Source organism: Anabrus simplex, chromosome 5 (genome assembly GCF_040414725.1).
Source record: "Anabrus simplex isolate iqAnaSimp1 chromosome 5, ASM4041472v1, whole genome shotgun sequence".
Lineage (NCBI taxonomy): Eukaryota > Metazoa > Arthropoda > Insecta > Orthoptera > Tettigoniidae > Anabrus > Anabrus simplex.
In genome coordinates, this window is record NC_090269.1 from 45,963,529 (window position 1) to 45,985,917 (window position 22,389).

At 37.9% G+C, this 22,389-nt stretch overlaps 1 protein-coding gene across 1 annotated transcript in view; it reads right to left on the bottom strand.

Annotated features, from left to right (window-relative positions):
• Positions 1–22,389, bottom strand: part of Prosbeta7 (proteasome subunit beta type-4) — a 52,693-nt gene that overhangs the window by 24,571 nt on the left and 5,733 nt on the right. The window contains exon 3 of the mRNA XM_067147953.2: positions 17,149–17,295. Coding sequence (XP_067004054.2) covers positions 17,149–17,295 — 147 coding nt within the window. The remainder of the gene's footprint in view (positions 1–17,148; positions 17,296–22,389) is intronic.

Sequence of the window (22,389 nt, forward strand, 5' to 3'; positions counted from 1 at the left end):
TGCGAATGAATGCCATCTAGTCCTCATACGGAGGGGAGAGTTATCCCCCCCACCACCTCTATTCCTTGTTCATTCTGTCTGGTAACTTAAATGTAACTTTAAATAATAGGCTTTGAGTGGTACGTCTTCGAGACGTGTGGTGTAACTAAAGCGATATTTATAGACGTGGTACTGTCAGGGTTAAATCTAAAAAATCTAAAGAAATGTTGACCTCGTCTTCTTTGGTGAATTTGACATTAGGATCTATTTCGTTCAGTGAGACTAATATATCGTGACTGTCAGTAATGTCCTTTTTTTTTTTTTTTTGCTAGGGGCTTTACGTCGCACCGACACAGATAGGTCTTACGGCGACGAAGTAATGTCCTTATTGATGATTACGAAAGTATAGTCAACAAACCTTAGCCACGAACTAATGCCCTTTATTAGTGACATTTTTGTATGTTCTATATAGTCCATGTAAATATCTGCCAGAATGCCAGATAGAGAGTCTCCCATAGCTAGGCCTTTCTGCTGATAATATTTACCATTAAAGGAGAAGTAATTATTGTTTAGAACGAAATTCAATATCTTCATGAATTCTTCAATTTCCATTTTACTAAGGCCGCTGTGTTTATTGATGTTGTCATGGATAATTTTAATGGTTTCTTTAGTAGGAATGCTTGCGACATCAAAAGAACATAAAATATGGTTGGGTTGCAGTTCAAATTTCTTCAATATTTCACAGAAATTAATTGAATTTTTTAAGGGGGATTTATTGTTAAAAACATAATATTTTCTTAAAAACCTATGAATGAATTTCGATACTTTATAGGTAGGGCTATTCCCACAATTTATAATGGGACGCTTTGGGGTGTCCTTCTTATGAATCTTAGGTAAAGCACTGGCAGTAGGGATACTGCGGTTCATGTTGAAAATATTTTGTTGCTCTTGTTCGTTGAAAAGAAAATTAGAACTTTTTACCAAAGTTTTTGAATTTCACTGAATTCTTACAGTGGGATCTTTGTTAACTATCGAATAACTTGTGTCATTAAAATATTCTTCTGTTTTTTTGAGTGTAAAACTGTTTGTCTAGTAGGACTGCGGAATCTCCTTTATCTGCCTTTGTAACAATAATGTAATTGTCGTCTATTTTTGTTTTTAATTTCTGAATTTGTTTTTTATGATTGAAATAAAAATTAACATTTAACTCTTCAGCCAGTTTGGGTTAATTTCTTTTTTACTTCGTATCTAACATAGTTTTGAATCTCAATGCATATGACTGAAACAGGCCATAAGTTCACCTCAATAGAGAATGATTTGACGATCGTTTAAAGCCTAGGCAAGGGGAAATTATTGAACGAAACGGAAAACTTGTACATTTATTTGGAACAAACTTATAATAAAAATAATAATCTTAACGATGTCATTGATAACAAAAATCCGTTATATGAGACAACTCCGAGGTAAATCCAGGCCGTAAATCAGAATAAAGTTCCCAGTATGTTTAAATCACAGAACGCGTGCGCTCCAATAGCCACGCCTAATGCCAGGCCCGCCCAATCCAATTAACACCTCTCAAGCAACAACACGGACGCACGATTTGAAACTCACTCCCCCTTCCCCTTCACGCTCCACCCCTCTGTTACAGCATCAATACTATACTAGGAGTAGCAAGCTTACTCGTTCAGACACAACCGAAACAATTGGTCCCAGCTAACGTCGACAAGACAAGTAAGTTCATGCGATAAACACTCACTCTACAATTATTAACATACTGGGTTCCACATTCATCATTCTAATTCCCTGTTTTTTCTCTTATCCAGTTACGGACAACTCATATTCCTCCCAAGGTTGAACAATGCACCAATGGGAAGTTAATCAACAAGAATGACTTACTATTCCAAATTTTTATCCGATGAGCCCTAATGAATGATATCAACAATATGTTTTCAACATACATGCTTCAACCTTAACATGAACGACTTTACCCAAGATTCCGGTTTTGTAACAATTCTTACGACTCAGGCGCCCATAACAGTTGAAGAAACCCCAACTCACACTGTGATAAATCTCTAGTCAATACAAATTGAGAAACCCCAATTCACGCTGTGATCAATCCAATCTACAATTTGGATGTCTAGTCATTATAAAATAAATTCATTGTTCATAAAATTCTAGCAAAGTTAATGTACATATTGTTCATACTGTACATATTGTAAACTATGTAAAAAGCATAAGACCATTGTATTTAGTATTTAGTTTACTATTAAGTTCCGATGTTTATAGTTTTAATTCTTGACCTTAAGATTAGTATTAGGCTGAAGATGCCCATAACTAGGGCGAAACATGCCCCTAACTGGTGTTTTTAATTCATGTAGAATTTAATCACTAAAAAATCATTTGTATTGAAAAGCTGGACACAATAATTTTAATCTTGAAAGAGTTTTACATAGTGCGTCTTCAATACGGAACAAAATGAGTTTAGTTACTTGTAACACAATGTTATACGATGAGATAATATTGAATAAATATTGTATTTTCTTCAGCGGAAGATAAAACAGATATCAATAGATGGCATGAAACCTCAATGACGAAAATATGTAGCGGAGGCCATAGAATGGTTGAATCAAACAGGCCAAGCTCAATTCGTATAAGGTGGTCATACAATGCCTATCTATTATGATATAATTCGAGAATCGAGAACCATATTGAGATAGTCGATTGGTATGTAAAGTTATGAAGGCGACAGATTGTTAAACATGTTCCTTTGCCAAGATCAGTCATTTCAAGAGCGTTCTGTATCAAAGAGGTCATGCGTTAAATGTCAAAATCATCTGGAAGGGAGATTACAGGCTGCCGAATTCGGAAGATTTATTAAATGCAAACCGACTTTTATTATTATATCTTAGAATTGGATTTCGTTTTGAGAAAACAATAGGGATTGTTACCGTGGTTTGGTGGATTAGCAGAGGTGAAAGAAGGTGCGGGGGTGAACAGGTCTCAGGCTACGAAATTAAAGTTAATTTAAAATTTAACAAGGTTATATTTTCTTTTCAAAATTGAGAAATAACAAGAATGGCAGGTACAGAGTAGCAAGGCAACAAAAGTACAATTACAGTATTTACAGGATTTGGGCTTCGAGCCCCGAACTCACAATTCTTGGGCAACTAGCCCAACTTTACCCCAAAACAAGATTTAACAGAGGGGCAGAAAACCCCATTCATGCCCAGGAGCACTTGCTCTAAATTACACAGAAAAGCCTCCTCGAGGCATACATACTCAATTTTCAAGAAAGAGCCACTCGCTCTCAACTTTAAGCCTATCAAAGGCCACACCAAACTCCACCTTCAAGTTGTCCTCTAAGGACATAGACACGGGGGTAAAATACCCAACCTACTGAGGTCTATTAAGTGAGAAAAAGGTTAATTACATGACCTCCAAAATAACAATTTGAGAGGAGGCGATCTGCACTCCTAATACCTTTTGTTTAAAACCTAATCTGGCTCTAGGCCGCTAATGCAAGGGCTAATCCCATACTAAAGAGGTGACTTTAGAAGGAAACAATTTACATTACGTTAAGGAAGAATCGGTTATGACAAATAAGTTCACCTCAAAACAATATGAGTGGGAGCTCGAGAGGGTTAAGCACTCTCTATCCCAATATGTAGCTTTAAAAGAGAATAGATGCTAAGAGTCTTTACATTTTAGGGAAAGTTACATGGTGGAAACGCTTCGGACCCGCCCCGAGAGTTAAACTGCTGAGCTAGCAAGAAAAGAAGTTATTAAACGGCCATTACCTTGTTGTTGAACTGCTGCCCGAAGAAAGAGGCGCTTCCCGCCCCCTGCTACGTACTTTACACTTTGAAAGTTGGTACTGAAGTGGCGCAGAGACCCGAAAATCAGCAGTTTATATACTCTCGTGGAAAGTTCGAGACGTTTCGGAAATGAGAACACCCGCCCACAAAAACTTTATTGGCTAGGGTTAAGCAAGATATTCAAGTTGGAGAAGATACATCTGATTGGTCAGAAATTAATTAAAGAAATTCGGGATTGGCTAAATTCAAAACAAGGGGAAGGAAAGGGTTATACAGCCAACTTAAACAATAACAGAAAGAAATTTAACAAGGAACAAACTTTTGAAATAAAAATTTCTCCAAAAAAACCAGTTCTTTCACTTCGCACTAGGGTGCACCATTGTAGTTCTTCAGTAGTGTCCTCTAGAAGAGAAAGTTCACGCTTCTTACTACAGGGAAAACAAAAATACATCGAAAACGACCCAGTTCAGAAACTCCAAAATTTCCAAGTAGTGACATCTTCTGAGAAACTTGAAAATTAACACAGTAGATAAAGTTCAGACTTCCTCCAGCAGAGGAGTTTCAACTGGCGCAAAGTTTGAATTAGCGGCGTGGAGGTGTACCGCCCGGTACAGGGATAATAAAAAAAGTTTTCTAAAAGGTCATCAGAAGTATCGCACATGATTAGGAAGAAGCGAGATCAAAAGCCAATTATAATTGTAAAATATTTAATGAATAGCACGAATTATTCATTGAAAAAGGGAAAAGATATACCTTATTCTCTCAAGATATAAGGCGAGTGCTAACTCAGTATATTGTAAATGCCATTTATGCATATGACATTGTACTAATCTTTCATTACAAGTTTCAGGTATTACGATGTCGCCACACATGAATGAAATTGATTACATGATGTCAAGCTACCAGATGATAATGTGCTAAATTAAGAGGTGGTCCCAAAAGACCTGGAGAGTGTTGAGATGGATGTCAAATGATAAAAAGTAAGATTCGAGAGATGGAAGACATCATCTTCCTGAAGCCACCAGTTCGATAAGTACCCAAAAATAAATGTCTTTCATCTATTCTGCTATGTAGTTGCTTAAAGTAGTGTAGAATTGTTTTGTGGTGTCAAAAATGTGACTGTCGGCAGCCCTGAAAATGGTTTCCCATTTTCACACCAGGCAAATGCTGGGGCTGTACCTTAATTAAGGCCACGGCCGCTTCCTTCCCACTCCCTTTTTTTTTTTTTTTGCTAGTTGCTTTACGTCGCACCGACACAGATAGGTCGTATGGCGACGATGGGACAGGGAAGGGCTAGGAGTGGGAAGGAAGCGGCCGTGGCCTTAATTAAGGTACAGCCCCAGCCTTCCCACTCCTAGCCCTTTCCTGTCCCATCGTCGCCGTAAGACCTATCTGTGTCGGTGCGACGTAAAGCAAAAAAAAAAAAAAAAAAAAAAAAAAAAAAAAAAAAAAAAACCATGTATAGGCAAAACAACTTGAATGATACTGTATGATCGTCAATCATTATTTCATAACGGACAGAAAATGTGTTTTCATCGTGAATAATCCAGAAAAAATTATAATCTGTAGTCTATATTTGAGTCCAAGCGGTTAACAGTAGACATTACGCAGGAGATTTTTAGTTATGGTTGCTGCATTTTACTAAGATAATGTCATCATAAGTGAACTTCAGTGTATGATTTATTATGTAGATATGTTTCATTTGAAGGTGACCATAAGATGATTGACATGTGTGTAAAATTAGATTCATCCAATACCAGATTTTCACGTCATATGCGTAACTTTCACGAATAAGATGACAGTATTATCACATTGATACTGATTTTTGAATATGCAAGGACAAGGTAGTCTTCGAGAATAACGTGCTTGAGTATTTGGAAAATGAATTGAGAATTTATTGAGCATGATGCGCATATAAAATGAGAAGGGTTTTGAATAGGATTGTCGAGATCAGGTGAATAATTAATGTGTTGTTTGATGGATAGTAATTCATTGGGGATGTGCATTAAATAATGTGATGCAGTCTTCGAAAAGATCCCGGTGATATATTTATTGAGGTGATAATTACTGTTCGTCATGCACATGAATTTAATGGTGGTAATGAATGATGTGTACTTAAGCATGAATGCAATTTTTTTGTGATAAGGTTTTCGAAGAATACTAGAGTTGCTTATCTGATAATCGTCAAAGATGCAATAACCTAAGAGTTAATGTGAGTGCATTACGCGCAGATGTAAAGGGATGAAATAGAATCTTCAATAATAAATGACACCACGTAGATGAAAACCATGTCGCAGATGAGATGTGTAGATATTGTTCTGACCAATGTGTAGCTTGATTTCATGCTAAATAATATTCTTTTGGTAGATCACAGATTTGGTAGTGAGCATTGAGTGCAGATTTTTCAAGATTGTTCGTGGAGAATACCAGAGGCTGCAGATTAATCGGAAGTTTGAATTATTATTATTATTATTATTGATGTCCTTATTTTCAGGAATTTGTTGTCCAGACGCAGCTATTGCAGTATTTCGAAGGAGGCTGTTTTTTAATTTGTTACGTGACTTTAGTAATTAGAGGGTTCATAATGTAGTCCTATTTCCTGATTATATATTGGTACAAGCGACAACGTTGAGAACATATCACTGGAGCATCCAAGTTGTTTTTATTTAGATTTCCCGAAGTAGGCGATGATTTCAAAAGATAACGAATACTGAAAGACACACATTTTTGGGGTCAGTGAATACGAGTGCTAATAAATAAAATTTCTTTAATTTCATTTTATTAGCCTAAAGATAATTAATGTGAATAATGAGTTTATATTGTAATTAAGCCTTCAGCATCTCATATGTTGATTTTTTATTTTATTGGAATTTTAAGATTGATAGCGAAGCCAACATGTTTAATTTATGTTATGAATGGAGGTTAATGTGGTGACATATAATAACCAACAAAAGTTTAGGGACTTTGGAGAGTTATAATTAGTCATATTATTCAATTTCAAAAAGGCATCCATTTATGTTGCTTTTCGATTAAGTTGTAACTGTCTTTTCATGATATGATATTCATTAAACAGAATATCCTTCCAAGAAAAGAAATCATTCTTCGAATTCTCATTAATAGATTAAATTTAATATTATAGTATGGTATAGTTTTAAAGATATACATTCTCATACATCAGTCGGACTTCGAAAATCGAAACGGTGAGATCCTGTGACCAGACTCGACGAACTTACACGTCCCTTGAGTGGAGTTCCTTGCTTCTACGCATGACACCAGCCGAGGCATAATACTAACAACTTGAACCCTGTATCAGAATATGTGAAAGGTCACAATACATACTCCAACAGGTCTTCAAACACAAAGTTAAGAGGATATTCAGGTTTTTCTAAAATTACTGACGTAGCAGTATTTTTTCTGACATATTAAGGGTCTCATAATCCAACACAGTACACCACCAACCACCACAAAAATACACAATAGTGATTACATCCCTCCATATCGGGTTGGCATCAGGAAAGGCATCTGGCCTTAAAACAGGGCCAAATCCACATGTGCAACACAGATCGCACCCGCGACCCTATAGGTGTAGAAAAAAATTAAGGGTCTCATAATCAGGGTTCAGATTTTGAGTTGCTTAGCATCAAAATTTTTTTTTTTGCTAGTTGCTTTACTCACACAAACACAGGTAGGTCTTACGGTGACGATGGGATAGGGATGGGCTAGGACTGCGAAGGAAGCAACTGTAGCCTTAATTAAGGTACAGCCTCAGCATTTGCATAGTGTGAAAATGGGAAACCACGGAAAACCATCTTCAGGGCTGCCGACAGTACGGTTCGAACCCACTATCACCTGGATGCAAGCTCACAGCTGCGCGCCCCTTAGCGCACGGCCAACTCGCCCAGTCAAAAAAGTTTAGATCAGAGCCTAGAACATCTTATTCCAAATATAAGTATAGGAAAGGAACAAACAAGTGTCAAATCAAGTCAGAGAGAGAGGAGTTGGGGTGGAGGGGGAGGGAGGGAGAGGGAATAAGAAAGGAACACATATAAAGGACGAACACAATGCCAGGTCAGTGTGGTGGGAAGAAGGAGCAATAGAAATAGGAAAGAAGGACAAACATGGAAATACACGTCTCATTTGAGAAAATGGGAAGAGACAAAAAGATACATTTTTTTACAAGTTGTTTTACGTCGTACTGACACAGATAGGTCTTATGGCAACGATGGGACAGGAAAGGGCTAGGAGTGGGAAGGAAGTGGCCGTAGCCTTAATTAAGGTACAGCCCCAGCATTTGCCTGGTGTGAAAATCGGAAACACATATTCAGGGCTGCCAACAGTGGGGTTCAAACCCAGTATCTCCCAAGTACTGGATACTGGCCGCACTTAAGTGACTGCAGTTATCGAGCTCGGTGACAAAAAGATAAAGATGGTTAAAGACTAGAGCCCGGCTTCATCAATGCCTGTGAAATATATACTAACAAGTAATTAGTTAATTCATTCATTTATATCCTAAAGGCAAGGCATTGTCGCTGCAACCACACTCGTCTCTCCTTTGCTCAGCGTTTCAGGTCAACACATTTTTTCATATTCAGCCTGTCCATCACGGAATCTAGGTACTTCTTCCTCCTCCCTTCTTACCTAGAACTTTTCCTTCCAGCATAGTCATGAGGAATGTATTATGTCGAAGTGTGTGGCCAAGGAATTTGGTTTTCCAACTAGTTAATACCGAGGTAAAAATGTAATGACGTGTTAGGTTTCTTGCATTTCCTCAAACTTTTCCTGTGAAATGTTAGCTAAATGGCTGTTAACACTCTGAACATTGCAAACTGGTGCAAATCAAGGAGGCAGGAGTATGAACATGCTGTTTTACAGCATGCTCGGATGCGCTTTTGTTTCAATACAGCTGTTAAATATGGTGTGTGAAGTGAAAAGAAATGGATGTTCTGATTTTTCCTCCTTCGAAAAGGAATTATTCACTGAACTGGTCATGCAATCCCAAGCTAAGAACAGGAAATAATCTTTTCGAAGCAAATCCGTGCCCTGATGTGCGCTATATGGTAACGGTTTTGAGGTCTTCCTTCAAGATATAAGTATGGGGTTAAAAGATACTTTCTTAGTGGGTATCAGCTATCACTAAGCAAAAGCCTTTCATTAATTGTCCCCACTTCAAACTGTGCTCTGATATGGGAGTTATTAAATATAGCACTAACGTGTACAGAACAGGTCACCTAGCAACTACATCCCTGATTTGGAGGCTATGACCACTAATCACTTGAACATTAACAGAAAAGTATCCCGATTACGATATATTTTGGCCCTATTGCCTCCAGGTGATTGGATTCTTATGTGTGTACAATCTATTGTACCTAAAATGTCGGAAAAATGGTTTATTTCATACAGTCTCGGATAATTTGCTGAACTTCTACTGAAGGGAATGTTATATACCTTCTCCTCACGGATGCTATTGATGCAGAAACATGACTAACAACTCTACAAACCGTGACTTTAGAAATTCCTGCACTGTCTCCAACTATTACGTGAAAAGAACCAGTACCATAAAATATTAACATTATTAGTACCTGCAACAGTGGTGAAAGACATAAGTTTCTCTTCGTAGGATATTCTACCTTCACTTGAATTTTGTCAACAACCTTAGCAATGACTCTTTTCGATAATCTGTATATCTGAAGAAATTCTGCATCCGTCAGATTTTCCAAGTCATTACATGCTACACCTTCTTTGATCAGGATTGTTGTATAAAACATCTAAATAGAGCAATTCATAGCAGCCATTTTGGAACAGGTTGCTAAATGTTAGCCATTTAACACAGGAAACAGGGATGTTAACTTTAATATGAAGTTTAATGTTAACAGTTGTTGACAAAATGCAAATTTGGTTAATTCAGATGTTAAAATGATTTAAGAGCTTCTTAAGTACTAACCAGTGTTGTTTAACTCAGGCCTAGGGATGTAGTACAAACACAAAAGGAGGAAAGGAACCCAATGGGTCAAGGTCTGTTCTGGTTTAAGACATCCTCTTACCTTGTACCCTGCAGAAACATCTTGATGAGGTTTTAACGTATGTCTTGATTTGCACTCTTTTTGTCCTTTCCATTAATTAAATTGTATCTGAATATGACTTTACTTAAAATCTGGTTATCCACAGACAGTCTCAAACAAATGGAAGTACTGCAAAGAGTCACAGAAGAAGGCACAGAAGTAATACACTGTAAACAGTAATTTATATTCAGATCAGAATATGCAACCCTTTAGGCATTAGCCAAGTTGCTATTTTCCTAGTTGAGCAGGCATCATCATCATCATCATCATCATCATCATCATCATTTCCTGCTTCCTGCTTTCTGAGTTGGGTTGTCAATCAAGGACTTCCACAGTTGCAGTTGTCTCTCTCTCCACCACTCCCTTCTTTTCTCCAACTTCTACTCTTCTCCTCTCTATACTTCCCTCCACCTCTTTCTGGGCCCTCCTTGTTGTCTTTCTATTATTCTCTCTGTACGTATATACCTGCTTTGGAACTCTATCGCCACCAGTGCTATCAGAGGATCACTGACCATACCCTGGCAAAATCTGAATAGTTTGGCACAGGTGCAATCATCATAATCATCATCACCACCTTGATCAACCTGTAGACAATTTATTGCATTTTCTTTAGTTTCTTTTCTTATCCCTCTTTCAATACACAACCTTATGTTGTTTATACTTTGTCCTAGTAGAGCCTCCTCACGGAGAGAGTAGTCATAAATAAACCCCACTGTTGGTAGCCCTGAAGATGGTTTTCCATGGTTTCCCATTTTAAAACCAGGTAAATACTGGGGTTGAACCTTAATTAAGGCCACAGCCACTTCCTTCCCACGCCTATCCCTTTTCTATCCCATCGCCTCTATAAGACATATCTGTGTCGGAGCAATGTAAACCAGCTTGTAAACAAAACAAAAAAAATTACTGGTCTCTATCCTGTCTTTTATATTTCTGTTCTATCTCTTTGTGTCTTTCCAGTTACTGTATTCCTCTAAGAAACTTCATCTCGGCAGCTTCAATTTTTCTTTTATAATTTTTTGATGTTGTCCATGTGGCCACTGCGTATGTCAAAACTGGTGTGTAATACGTGGAGTACAGAATTTTCTTGCATTTCTCACAATGGCTAACCTGCTGACTTGCTGCATTCTCTTTCCAATTCTTTTGTTTATTTTTCCCATCTGATAGTACACTCCCCAAATATTTGAAGCTTTTCACAACTTCTAAAGATCTTCCATTTACTTCAATATTCCCTCTTTCTTCTCGATCACATCTCGTCACCACTCTGGAGCAGACATGTTACCATGAATTATTGTTCCTCTTATTTCTTACAAATTCATGTTATTACTCACCTGTTATAACTTATGCTAAGTTGGTAAATAGCGTAACCCTTTTAAAGATACCCAGGAAGTGAATTCTTAACAAAACTGGATAGAAAAGTCAATCAAAAATGTCATCTTTGATCAAAATTTTATTAGCACCTTGTGATAGCTCTGTACTATAGAGAATCATGTTTTCAGCTTTCATGGTGTGATAACTCATGCCATAAAGTGTTGCAGAAAGGAAACAATGAACTAGAATGAAGAAATTTAAATGTTTATGAAAAAGAAAACACCCCGATTAACACAGTTGACATGAACTAATAAACTGGTAGGGAATCAAGATTATGTGAATGATGTTGATCCACGAAATATCACTGCAATGTTTGTCACAAATGGAAGATAATAACTGCTTTTACTCAAATAAAGCCTCAAATAGGAGGCTGATTAAGAAATAATCCGAAATATTTTATTTTAGAGAACACATACTTTACTGCCTTACAACTACTATTTCTGCTTCGTCACAGTGCTTCCGTAACTGTTTTGTTTGTTTAACACTGTCGTGTGTGATGTCTTTGCTCACTGAAGTTCTCTGGTGTTGTTTTATTGATTTTTCTCATTCGATGTAATTTGAAGGGCTGTCACTTCATGTGCCCTAACTGATTCATTAAACGATTTATTGGTCCAGGGATCATGCTGTTTTTGTTTAAAAAAATATATTTATGTATGTATTGGTCCAGGGATCATGCATGTTTTTTTTCAAAAAAGAAAAGAAAACCTGTCCTAGACATATGAAAAAAAAAGAGAATTCACAGACATAGCACTCCCATTCATCGGTGCCAGCCCTGGACCTCAAGAAAGAAACAAAAGACGGTGCGAGCAACGGAATCCAACATAATGGAGTCCCTTTTACAGCCCGTAAGTACGTATACATATTTCTCGCTAGTAATGACGGTATTTCTTAATCAGCCTCCGATTTGAGACTTTATTTTAGTAACATCAATTACTATCTTCCATTTGTGACAAATATTACAGTGATATTTCGTGGATCAACATCATTCACATAACCGGGAATCAAACTTCTGAAAGCAAGCTTGTAGTTTTATGTGACCACAGAATGATTAGCTCAGTGGCTGTTAACTTCCGTCCAGAATGCAGAGTTTTAAATCCTGGTCGATCATGAATCGAGATTTTCATCTCAAGAATCACATGGCATCAGAAAGAACACCCGGTTTAAACCCTGCTGGTCGAAATCAAAATGAGCCTGGGTGGCTCCAGAGACCCCAGATATAACAGGGACAGGTTGGAAAAAGTTTTAGATATCGTAATAACCACAGGAACTCTATTCTTATGCGGAATCCGAATCACAAGAACATGATTTTCATTTTTTTAAACTCCCACGTGTATTGACCAGGATTTGAACCATGGCCGGTTTGGTGAGATGGCAGTGAGAATGTCACTTAGCTATAAGGCTCCATCAACGTTCCATCTATGTATTCACAAATAAAAGATAGTAGTACTGTACTCATGCAACCTCAGCTATGGTTGCATGGTGCAAATATGTCAGATAAAGAGTAATTACCGTATTTCATGGCATAATCGTCGCATCCTTTATTTTCAATACAAAAATCGGACTTTAAACATTTAATTACATAATCGTCGCACGTCCAAATTTTGTTCACTAATCTGGTTAAAAGGTAAATGGAACTGCAACGTAAGTTGCACATGAATGCGCAATTTAAATACGTGTATGGTTTATGGGAAATTTGGCAACACAGTCACGTTTGCGACATGTTGCACAACGTATAAATAAATAATACCGGTATATGTACGACGCATGGCTTACCGGTAGACTATCAGCAGTTTGACAACGTGGTCGCGAGACAGTGTACTATTTATTCACCGCCTACATATTATGCTTACCGGTAGGCTATTGGCAGTTTGACAACGTGGTCGCGAGACAGTGTACTATTTATTCACCACCTACATATTATGAGTTCCCATTTGAAATACGTAAGGCTGTAAGTTATCGCTTATCGGCAACGTCGCCAGGAAATACCGGCTAGGTAGGTTGAATGGACCTCGAACCAGCCTTCAGATACAGGTAAAATTCCCTGACCCGGCCGTGAATTGAACCCGAGGCCTCCGTGTAAGAGGCAAGCACGCTACCCCTACACCATGGGGCCGGCTCCTGTGTTATTGCGCACGAAGTGAAATCCAAGACGATAACGCAGATTTCCACGGAATTATTCAGCCGAATTATTTACGATGTCTCAGTTGTCATCGCTAGACTCTTATCTTACTACTACGTCATAAGTGTCCGGGCATGGGATGAAAACTTTTATCCAAGCAGTCAAGATAATTATTATCCAATGCTATTAAAGTTTTATTTTATAAACTCGTCAGTAATGTAATGTAAAATCATCAATAACTGGGAAGAAATATTAACCTAATTACCGTATGTTTAAAAGAAATTGAAAAAAATGAATGTTTGTTACTGACGTCTCGGAATACAGTCAACCAAAGAGAGCAGTCAACTATACAGTAGATCTACACCGCGCTAGCTAGAGCTCCGGTTTGCGAGCTTTGCGCAAGCGCAGTAGTGTGTCGCAACCAACGAGCTAAACTGATAAATTGTTGCATGCTTCCTTGCTGCCTAACAGTATTGGCTGCTCTGGAATGGACAGATCACAGATGCATTTATTTGTTTCAGTACATGATTACTGTAGACATGTGTGCGTGAGAATTTAAGTTTTTAATTTGTGTTTTGGGTGTTTGCAGAAATAATTTGTTTTAATAGTGAACAATTACGGAAAGTCATTTATATCGCAAAACATTAACGTGTGAAGCATTTATAAGCGATTATGGGTAAATATAGAAACTATTCTGCGGGCTTCAAGCTAAGCGTAATTGCCTTCGCTGAACAGCACGGGAACAGAGCTGCAGAAAGAAAATTTTCTGTGAGTGAAAAGTTGGTGCGTGACTGGCGGAAAGTAAAAAACAAGCTAAAAAGCACAAAACCTTCTAGACGCGCGTTTAGAGGTCCTAAAACAGGGAAGTTTCCTATAATTGACGAAGAAGTGTTTAGGTACGTCAGTGAAATACGTAACAATGGCTGCAGTGTATCATATGAAATGTTACAAATTAAGGGACAGGAGGTAGCGCGCAAACACAACATACCGGTAACTCAGTTTAAGGCGACTCGTGGGTGGATTAAGGGGTTCATGCGACGACACAATCTGTCAGTGCGAAGGAGAACAACACTAAGCCAAAAGTTGCCTGCTGATTACACGGACAAGATTGTAAATTTTCACCGATTTGTCATACGTTTGCGCAAGGAAACTTCGTACTTGCTTTCTCAAATCGGTAATGCCGATCAGACTCCAATCTTTTTTGATATGCCTCGCAACAGCACTATTGCGCTAAAAGGATCACGGAGTGTATTAATGAAAACCAGCGGTAGTGAGAAGTTGCGATGCACGGCAATGCTAGCCATTACAGCTGACGGGAGAAAGTTGCCGCCTTACATCATTTTCAAGAGGAAAACGATGCCTAAGAATATACAGTTTCCCCGTGGAATTCATGTACGAGTGCAACCAAAGGGTTAGATGGACGTAGAACTCATGCTGGACTGGGTTAAAACTGTGTGGAATAGAAGACCTGGTGCACTACTAAAACAACCAGCTCTGCTTGTTTTAGATAGTTTCCGAGGTCACCTCGTGAACGAAGTGAAGCAAATTCTCACTACAAATAAGACACGACAGATAGTCATTCCTGGTGGCCTAACATCTGCTTTGCAGCCACTAGACGTATGTGTTAATAAACCCTTTAAAGACCACTTACGTCGATTTTACAACGAGTGGATGATGAGCGGCGATCAGCAATTGACGCTCGCCGGAAATATCAGGCGTCCACCCTTGGACTTGTTATGCTCGTGGGTGAAGAAGAGTTGGGATCTTCTACCACCTGAACTAGTCTCCAAGAGCTTCAAAAGGACTGGGATTTCGAATGCACTAGACGGTTCCGAAGATGACGCAGTGTGGCAAGGAGACGAAGAATCTGATACTGGTATTAACAGAGGCGAGGACGGCGCATCAGATAGCGAAACCTGCGATAGCGACACCAAAGATTTGGAATAAATTGCGTACCGGTAAGTCCGCATTTCACAACAAAGCGAGAATTTTTTGCAAGTGTAATATTTTAACTTTAATACTCAAATTAATGACAAATTAACTTAATACGTTCATTTTTATTTTCAGGTTGGAAAAACGTTCGCCGAATTGTTGCGAAAAATTATGAATTTTGTTTTAGACTATTTTAATTATTTTGATGTATAAACGCGAGTATTACGTGCATCTTAAATTTGTATCAAATACAATTTAGTTATAAATACATTTTTTGAGTAATACAAATACTGGTATTAAATATTCATCGTATAATGGTCGCACCCTACAAATTTTTCGAAAATTTTGGTATAAAAAGTGCGACGATTATGCCGTGAAATACGGTATATGTTCTCAACATTCCTTTGTTGCCAATATGAAGTAAATTCACATATTCATGATTTATAACATGAAGTCATATGCACAGATGACTGGATACCATTAATACATAGCAGTACATGTTTATTTTGATGAGATTAATAGTCATATCCTCAGTTTGTTTTCACAAGTTGAAGATCAGTAGATGTGCAGCTCATTTTCATTACAAGACAAATTACGGAGAAGTGTTGGGAATATGGGAAGGATATGGTGGTGATGATGATTTAGAAACTACCATCGACAGTGTTACTAGAGCCATATTCTGGGGAAGTCTGGTAGAGAAAAGAATTGGAGAAGAAAACCTCAAAAGTACAGTAATAGAAGAAGTATATTTTAAGTGTTACCACCGTGTCAAAATATAAGTAGACAAAACAAAATGGATTGAAATTGGTCATCACGATTATTGTTTATAATTGTGAGGGCAGCAAAAACTGTTTATTGAGGTACAAGAATTAATACAAAGCCATTTGTTGATATGATTTGGAAATAGAATGAAGTAGAAGTCAAGGAACACCTTGATGCTGTAAACGAGAAGACTGAAAAATGTGATGAGGGAATTAAAATCAAAACGGCACAAGAAACAGTAATGACCACAGGAAGGCAAGACCAAAAAGAAAATATAAAAAACCGAGTGAAATATATCGTTCTGGAGAATTTCAAATAATTAGGAAAGAATTAATGGAAAACTGTGAACTGGATACGTAAATTAGCAAGAAGATGCATCTTAGGAGTGCTTTCTAATACAGAGTAAGGAATCTACTATGGAACAAAGATATACTGACAAACACTAAAGAAATAAGCCTAATGTACAAGTCACATCACCTACCTGTTATAACACAAAGTAGCTGAAACCCAGTAGTTGAAAAAGGATGAAAAGCAAATATCGGCAGAAGAAACATTTTTGAGAACAATGTATATTAAAGAAGGCAAGGGATCCACAAAATTCAGCAAGATCTCAAAGCAATTGGACTCGAGATAGCATATTCAGAGAACAAAATTTAAATCAACACACTTCTTAAGACTCACAAATTTGCAGAAGAAATTACACGTAGAAAGTCTATAGTGATTTCAGATGAATTGAGAAAATTATGATTGGAACGAATGAAAGAGTACTGGGCACATAACAAGAACCAAACAGTACAACCTTCAAAGAGAAAGTGAACGTGGAATGACTCAAGTGAACCAATGTGGAATACAGAGAGAAGTAAAGACATATGGAACGATAGAAAGGCTGAGTGATAATATCACTACGGTATATCCTTATATTATAAGGATGAACTATAAGATTAGCATATTAATGACTAATAATAATGATTACCCCAGACCACATACATGGGCTTCATAATCCTGGTCCTTTATCCTTTTAAACAGCAGTTACCACCACAACTGCTATATAGAGGCCAGCTCTTAAATATAGAACTTCACACCATAAGAACAAAATTAAATGATATTTACTTACGGTACATCATCTTGCAAGCCACCAACTATGAAATTGTTCCAGAAAGGGTCCATTTTTGAACGCCTATTGTACAAAACTCTTGTCAGCCAGCAGAGTAGAGATTTTGGCTTCAGGGAGAATCCATCATCCAGACACTGTTCATCAATTCTGAAGAAAATTAATAACAGCAATTATTACAGAAAGAGTATGAATATGATATAAGTGCAGCAGATTTCATTCTGTATTGGCTATGAAAGAGAATAGTATAGAACAACTCATCAGGAGAAAAGGAGAGAGAGAGAGAGAGAGAGAGAGAGAGAGAGAGAGAGGGAGAGAGATGATGATGATTGTTGTTATTTTAAGGGGCCTAACATCTATGTCACTGGCCTCTGATGGCATGTGATGAAATTATAAATTAAAATTTACTCACTCACTGAATATATACATGTATTGAAAATAATCAGAGGGTCTGATTCACAATGCCTTATTTTCTGTAAAATGATTACAAAATGAATTAAAATTAATAAAATTAAATAGTTCACTAAACTCTAGTCCTCTCTCCAAGATGGTACAACTCCTTTTATGCACATCCCCAATGGAGGGGAGTAGCATGTACCATTTTAATCATATACCAGCCATTTTTAAATCCCTGGCAGTATCGGGAATTGAACCTACACCATTGAGGACAGCACCTAATAGAGATAACCGCTATGGTCATGTGCTTGATGATGATGATTACTGTTGTTTAAAGGGGCCTAATGGTACGAGGTGAACAAAATGAAAATTAAAACTTCAAAATGTATCCACTGTCTAGTCTAAAATGAATGATGATTAAAAAATGATCTGGAAACAAAAACAATAAGTGGATCCTATTCACAATGCCGTAAGTACTGGGATGATACTCATCTTTTTTTTTTTTTTGCTAGGGGCTTTACGTCGCACCGACACAGATAGGTCTTATGGCGACGATGGGATAGGAAAGGCCTGGGAGTTGGAAGGAAGCGGCCGTGGCCTTAATTAAGGTACAGCCCCAGCATTTGCCTGGTGTGAAAATGGGAAACCACGGAAAACCATTTTCAGGGCTGCCGATAGTGGGATTCGAACCTACTGTCTCCCGGATGCAAGCTCACAGCCGCACGCCTCTACGCGCACGACCAACTCGCCCGGTGATACTTATCTAAAGGGGTCCAAAATCCAGATCATCCATAATGGTACTAATCACTGGTAAAACAGAACCATGGTGTTCCTTCTATAGTGGTACTAATCACAGGTAATGTAGGCTCATGGTGTTTCTCGCAGGGTGATACTAATCACAGGTAATGAGGACCCATGGTATGTCACACACAATGACACTACTCACAGGTAACACAAACCTATGGTGTTTCACACATAAGGGTACTATTCATAAGCAATGTAGAACCATGGTGTTCCTCACATAGTGGGACTAATCACAGGCACCAGTATTCCCGTAGAGTTCCTCAATTAGTGGAACTAATCATAGGCGATGTATACTCATGATGTTGCTCACATAGTGCTACTAATCACAGGCAATGTAGACCCATGGTGTAGCACATATTATGGTAAGGCCCACAAGCAACACAAACCCATGGTGTTCCTCACATAATCGCATTACTCTCAGGCAATGCAGACCCATGATTTTTCATCACAGTGCCAGTCAAATCTGTGGTTTTTCCTCACAAAATAGTGCCAATCACATGCTACGCAGACCCATGGTGTTTCTTATAAAGTCCCACTACCCATTCTGAACACAGTGGAACTGACCGGTGGAATGCACACGATGACACTAACCACAAACAACACCCAGACCCGTAGTGTTTCTCGCATAATGATACTGCTTCTATGTAATATAGACCCATGGTTTTCCTCGCAAGGTGGTACTAGTCGCAAGTAACGTCGACCTAGGGTGTTACATGTTACAAATTTCATGTTTGGTCCGTATTGAAATGTACATCAGTTTAAGATATTACCAAAATTGATTAGGATCAACCTATTCAATACAACTGAGTTTCCAAAGTTAGGATTTACATCTTATTACACTAAAATTTGAAGGGACACGTCTCACCCTTCATAAGGGCATCATCCGCATTTTTACACTCATACCTCAAAGATAAAAATCAGGATCCTGATTGTCGTGGTAAAAAATATAAAAATGAGAATATAAGATTGGAAATGAGTATTATACAATGTGAGAAATTGTTATGAGTTCTTAAATAATAATTTACAATTGAAACTTCATTTAAAATGTTTACGAAGAAAAGGTTGAAGTTGGTATGATATTACACTAGTAATTTAAAATGTTTTATAAAATAGACAAACTAGTCCTTATCCACACAATAACAAGAAGGTCTATTGGCTTTGCATTCAATGACAAAATCTATTGCCAAAAGGAAGGGTTAGCCATGGGCTCACCATTATCAGGTATAATAGGAAACATTTTTCTGAATAACTTCGAAAATATCTTCTTAATGGGCCAGCATTCAAAAAGAATCTTACACTGGAGCAGATATGTGGATGATGCCATATGCATATATGATAATGACATCACTAATGCACACCAAGTATTAAACACACTAAACTCTTTACATAGGTCCATCAGTTTCACAATGGAGCCAGAAACTAACAAGAAAATAAACTATTTAGACATCGCAATCAACAGGAATAATGACAACCTATCTTACAAAGTATACAGAAAGCCCAATCAGACGTCGCACACTACTGACGAGTCGAAGCACCCATACACACACAAAATAGCAAGACTGAATACAATGATACACAGATCTATTTCCACACCATTGAGCACAAAGGATTTCAATGAAGAGGTACAAATCATTAAACAAACTGCGAAAGAAAACAACCCCCCTCCAAGCACAGTAGATAAACTATTAAATAAACATAAGAAAAATCGCCGGGAAACCACCACACATGACAAAGAAAAATACGTGGTTCTCAACTATGTTAACAATAACACATACAAGGTAGCTAATATTTTCAAGAAACAAGGTTTAAAAGTAGCCTTTAGAACGAATAACACACTACAGAGACACATCAGCAAGTGCAACCTCAACAAAAAGGACCCATTCTCAAAGTCAGGAGTATATGAACTGAAGTGTCAAGAACGTAACTGCAATGCCACATATCGGTCAAACGAAACGTAATTTCCACACAAGATACAAAGAACACAAAAACGCAGTCAGATATAATCGAAATTCAGCCTTCGGGGAGCACATTTACGACTGTTCACACCATTTTACAGACATCAACACTGATCTAAAAATTTTACACATCGAAAATAAAAGTAAATCTTTGAATATAAAGGAAGCAATAGAACTTTACATCACAAAAAATGCTAATGTAACTAACCTAAATGGCCATACACATTTAAAAAATCCCCCCCTCTTCGCCCTACTCACATAACATCTGTACAAAACTTTCTCATTAAATTAGCCTTTTTCTTAATAACAACATTTAATATTTAGTCTCTATTTCAACTCCCTACTTTATTAACCTAAAATTTTAATTTACATTCATCCATATTACATACAAGTACATGATAACATGAAGTAGGTCAATAACCTCCTCTACTCTCCCCTCTCCAATGTTTATGGAAGTTTCCAACTCGCTCCATTTGCTCCGCCCTACTGCCCCCTCCCCTCTATCATCCAATAGGAGAGATCCACAACGTTCCACAAGGGCCCTCCCCTCTCCGTGAGCAGTGTGCTTCGCCCTAAACTTTTCATGACCACAGTCCTGAAATAGTGTTTGGTGACAACGGACTTAGCATCAGCAGTCTAGATAAATATGTAAGTTTTCCATTATATTAATACTTGTATATTTATTTTATTTTTGTCATTACTGGTTCATGTTATCACTAAACTCTCTATCATTGACAAGTTTACACAACGTAAACAATACTGTACATATATAAGCACGTTTTAAGTGATTTGATAGAATCTGAGGATGTTCTTGTAGAACAAAACAAGTCATTCTTTGTATATTAGTGTGTATTTTACAGGTAATGTTTATAGTGTTATAATTTATATTGTAATTGCTGTGTGTTTGACAGACTGGAAAGTTTTTATTGCATTTATGCATCAGACAGCCTAACCTTCTAACGCATGGGAAGATTGGAAGGGACGGGCAAAGAAGAGGGAAGGAAGTGGCTGCATTCTCAAGTTAGGTACCATCCCGGCACTTTCCTGGAGGAGAAGTGGGAAACCACAGAAAACCACTTCAAGGATGGCTGAGGTGGGAATCGAACCCACCTCTACTCAGTTGACCTCCCAAGGCTGAGTGGACCCCGTTCCAGCCCTCATGCCACTTTTCAAATTTTGTGGCAGAGCCGGGAATTGAACCCGGGCCTCCGTGGGTGGCAGCTAATCACGCTTATTACTACACCTACAAAGTGGACTACAAGTGAAATGTAATTTTAAAAAATCGTGAGTAACTTTTACCAACACTATGTGTAGGCTCTAGTGAACTCTATTAAGCTTCCACTAAGCCTTTGCGAAACATACGTTGAAGATCGAATGCGGCACAGCTTGGACGATGTCACAGTGTGTTTTACAAGGCTGCAAAGACTACATGACCAGGCCAGTGAAAAGACCGTTGGTCTGGATTAGTGAGGTCCGGTTAGTAACCGTTGTGCTGGCGGAGGGAGGGCAAGCAAAGAGAGTCTGGGGTGTGTAAGCTCTAGCATCCCATCTAGAGTCTTGCTAAATTGTGACAACAAGTAAGGTTATGGGCGCATGCCACGATATTTCAAATCACGCCGTTTTCTAATTTTCAACGAGGGTGGCAGCCTTGTGGGCACACATGATGAAGGATCTATTGCAGTCAACAGAAAATAGTCTTCATGACAGCTGACCCGGATGACCAAAGCCGGCAAATAGCAACATATAAAATGTTTACAAATCTGAGATTTATAGTGCCTCAGTTGTAATTCTTCTATATAAGTACGTATACTGCTAGGGGCAGCTTGGTGAGTCCCTGGCAAGCATATAGGAAGGATCTCTCCTCTACGCTACTCAGGTATCGTTTCACAACATTTTTATTATTTTTTCACCTGGTGAGTTCGACAGTAAACTGCCAGATTATAACTGAACATTTTTGAGGACATACTTCCATGTAAATTACGAATTCTCTTGTTCCTACTTTAAAGTTTTATATTTCTAGAAACATCACCTCTAATAGTCTTTATCTTTCTTTTATGAAACAAATGCATGTTTATAATAAGCATTATTG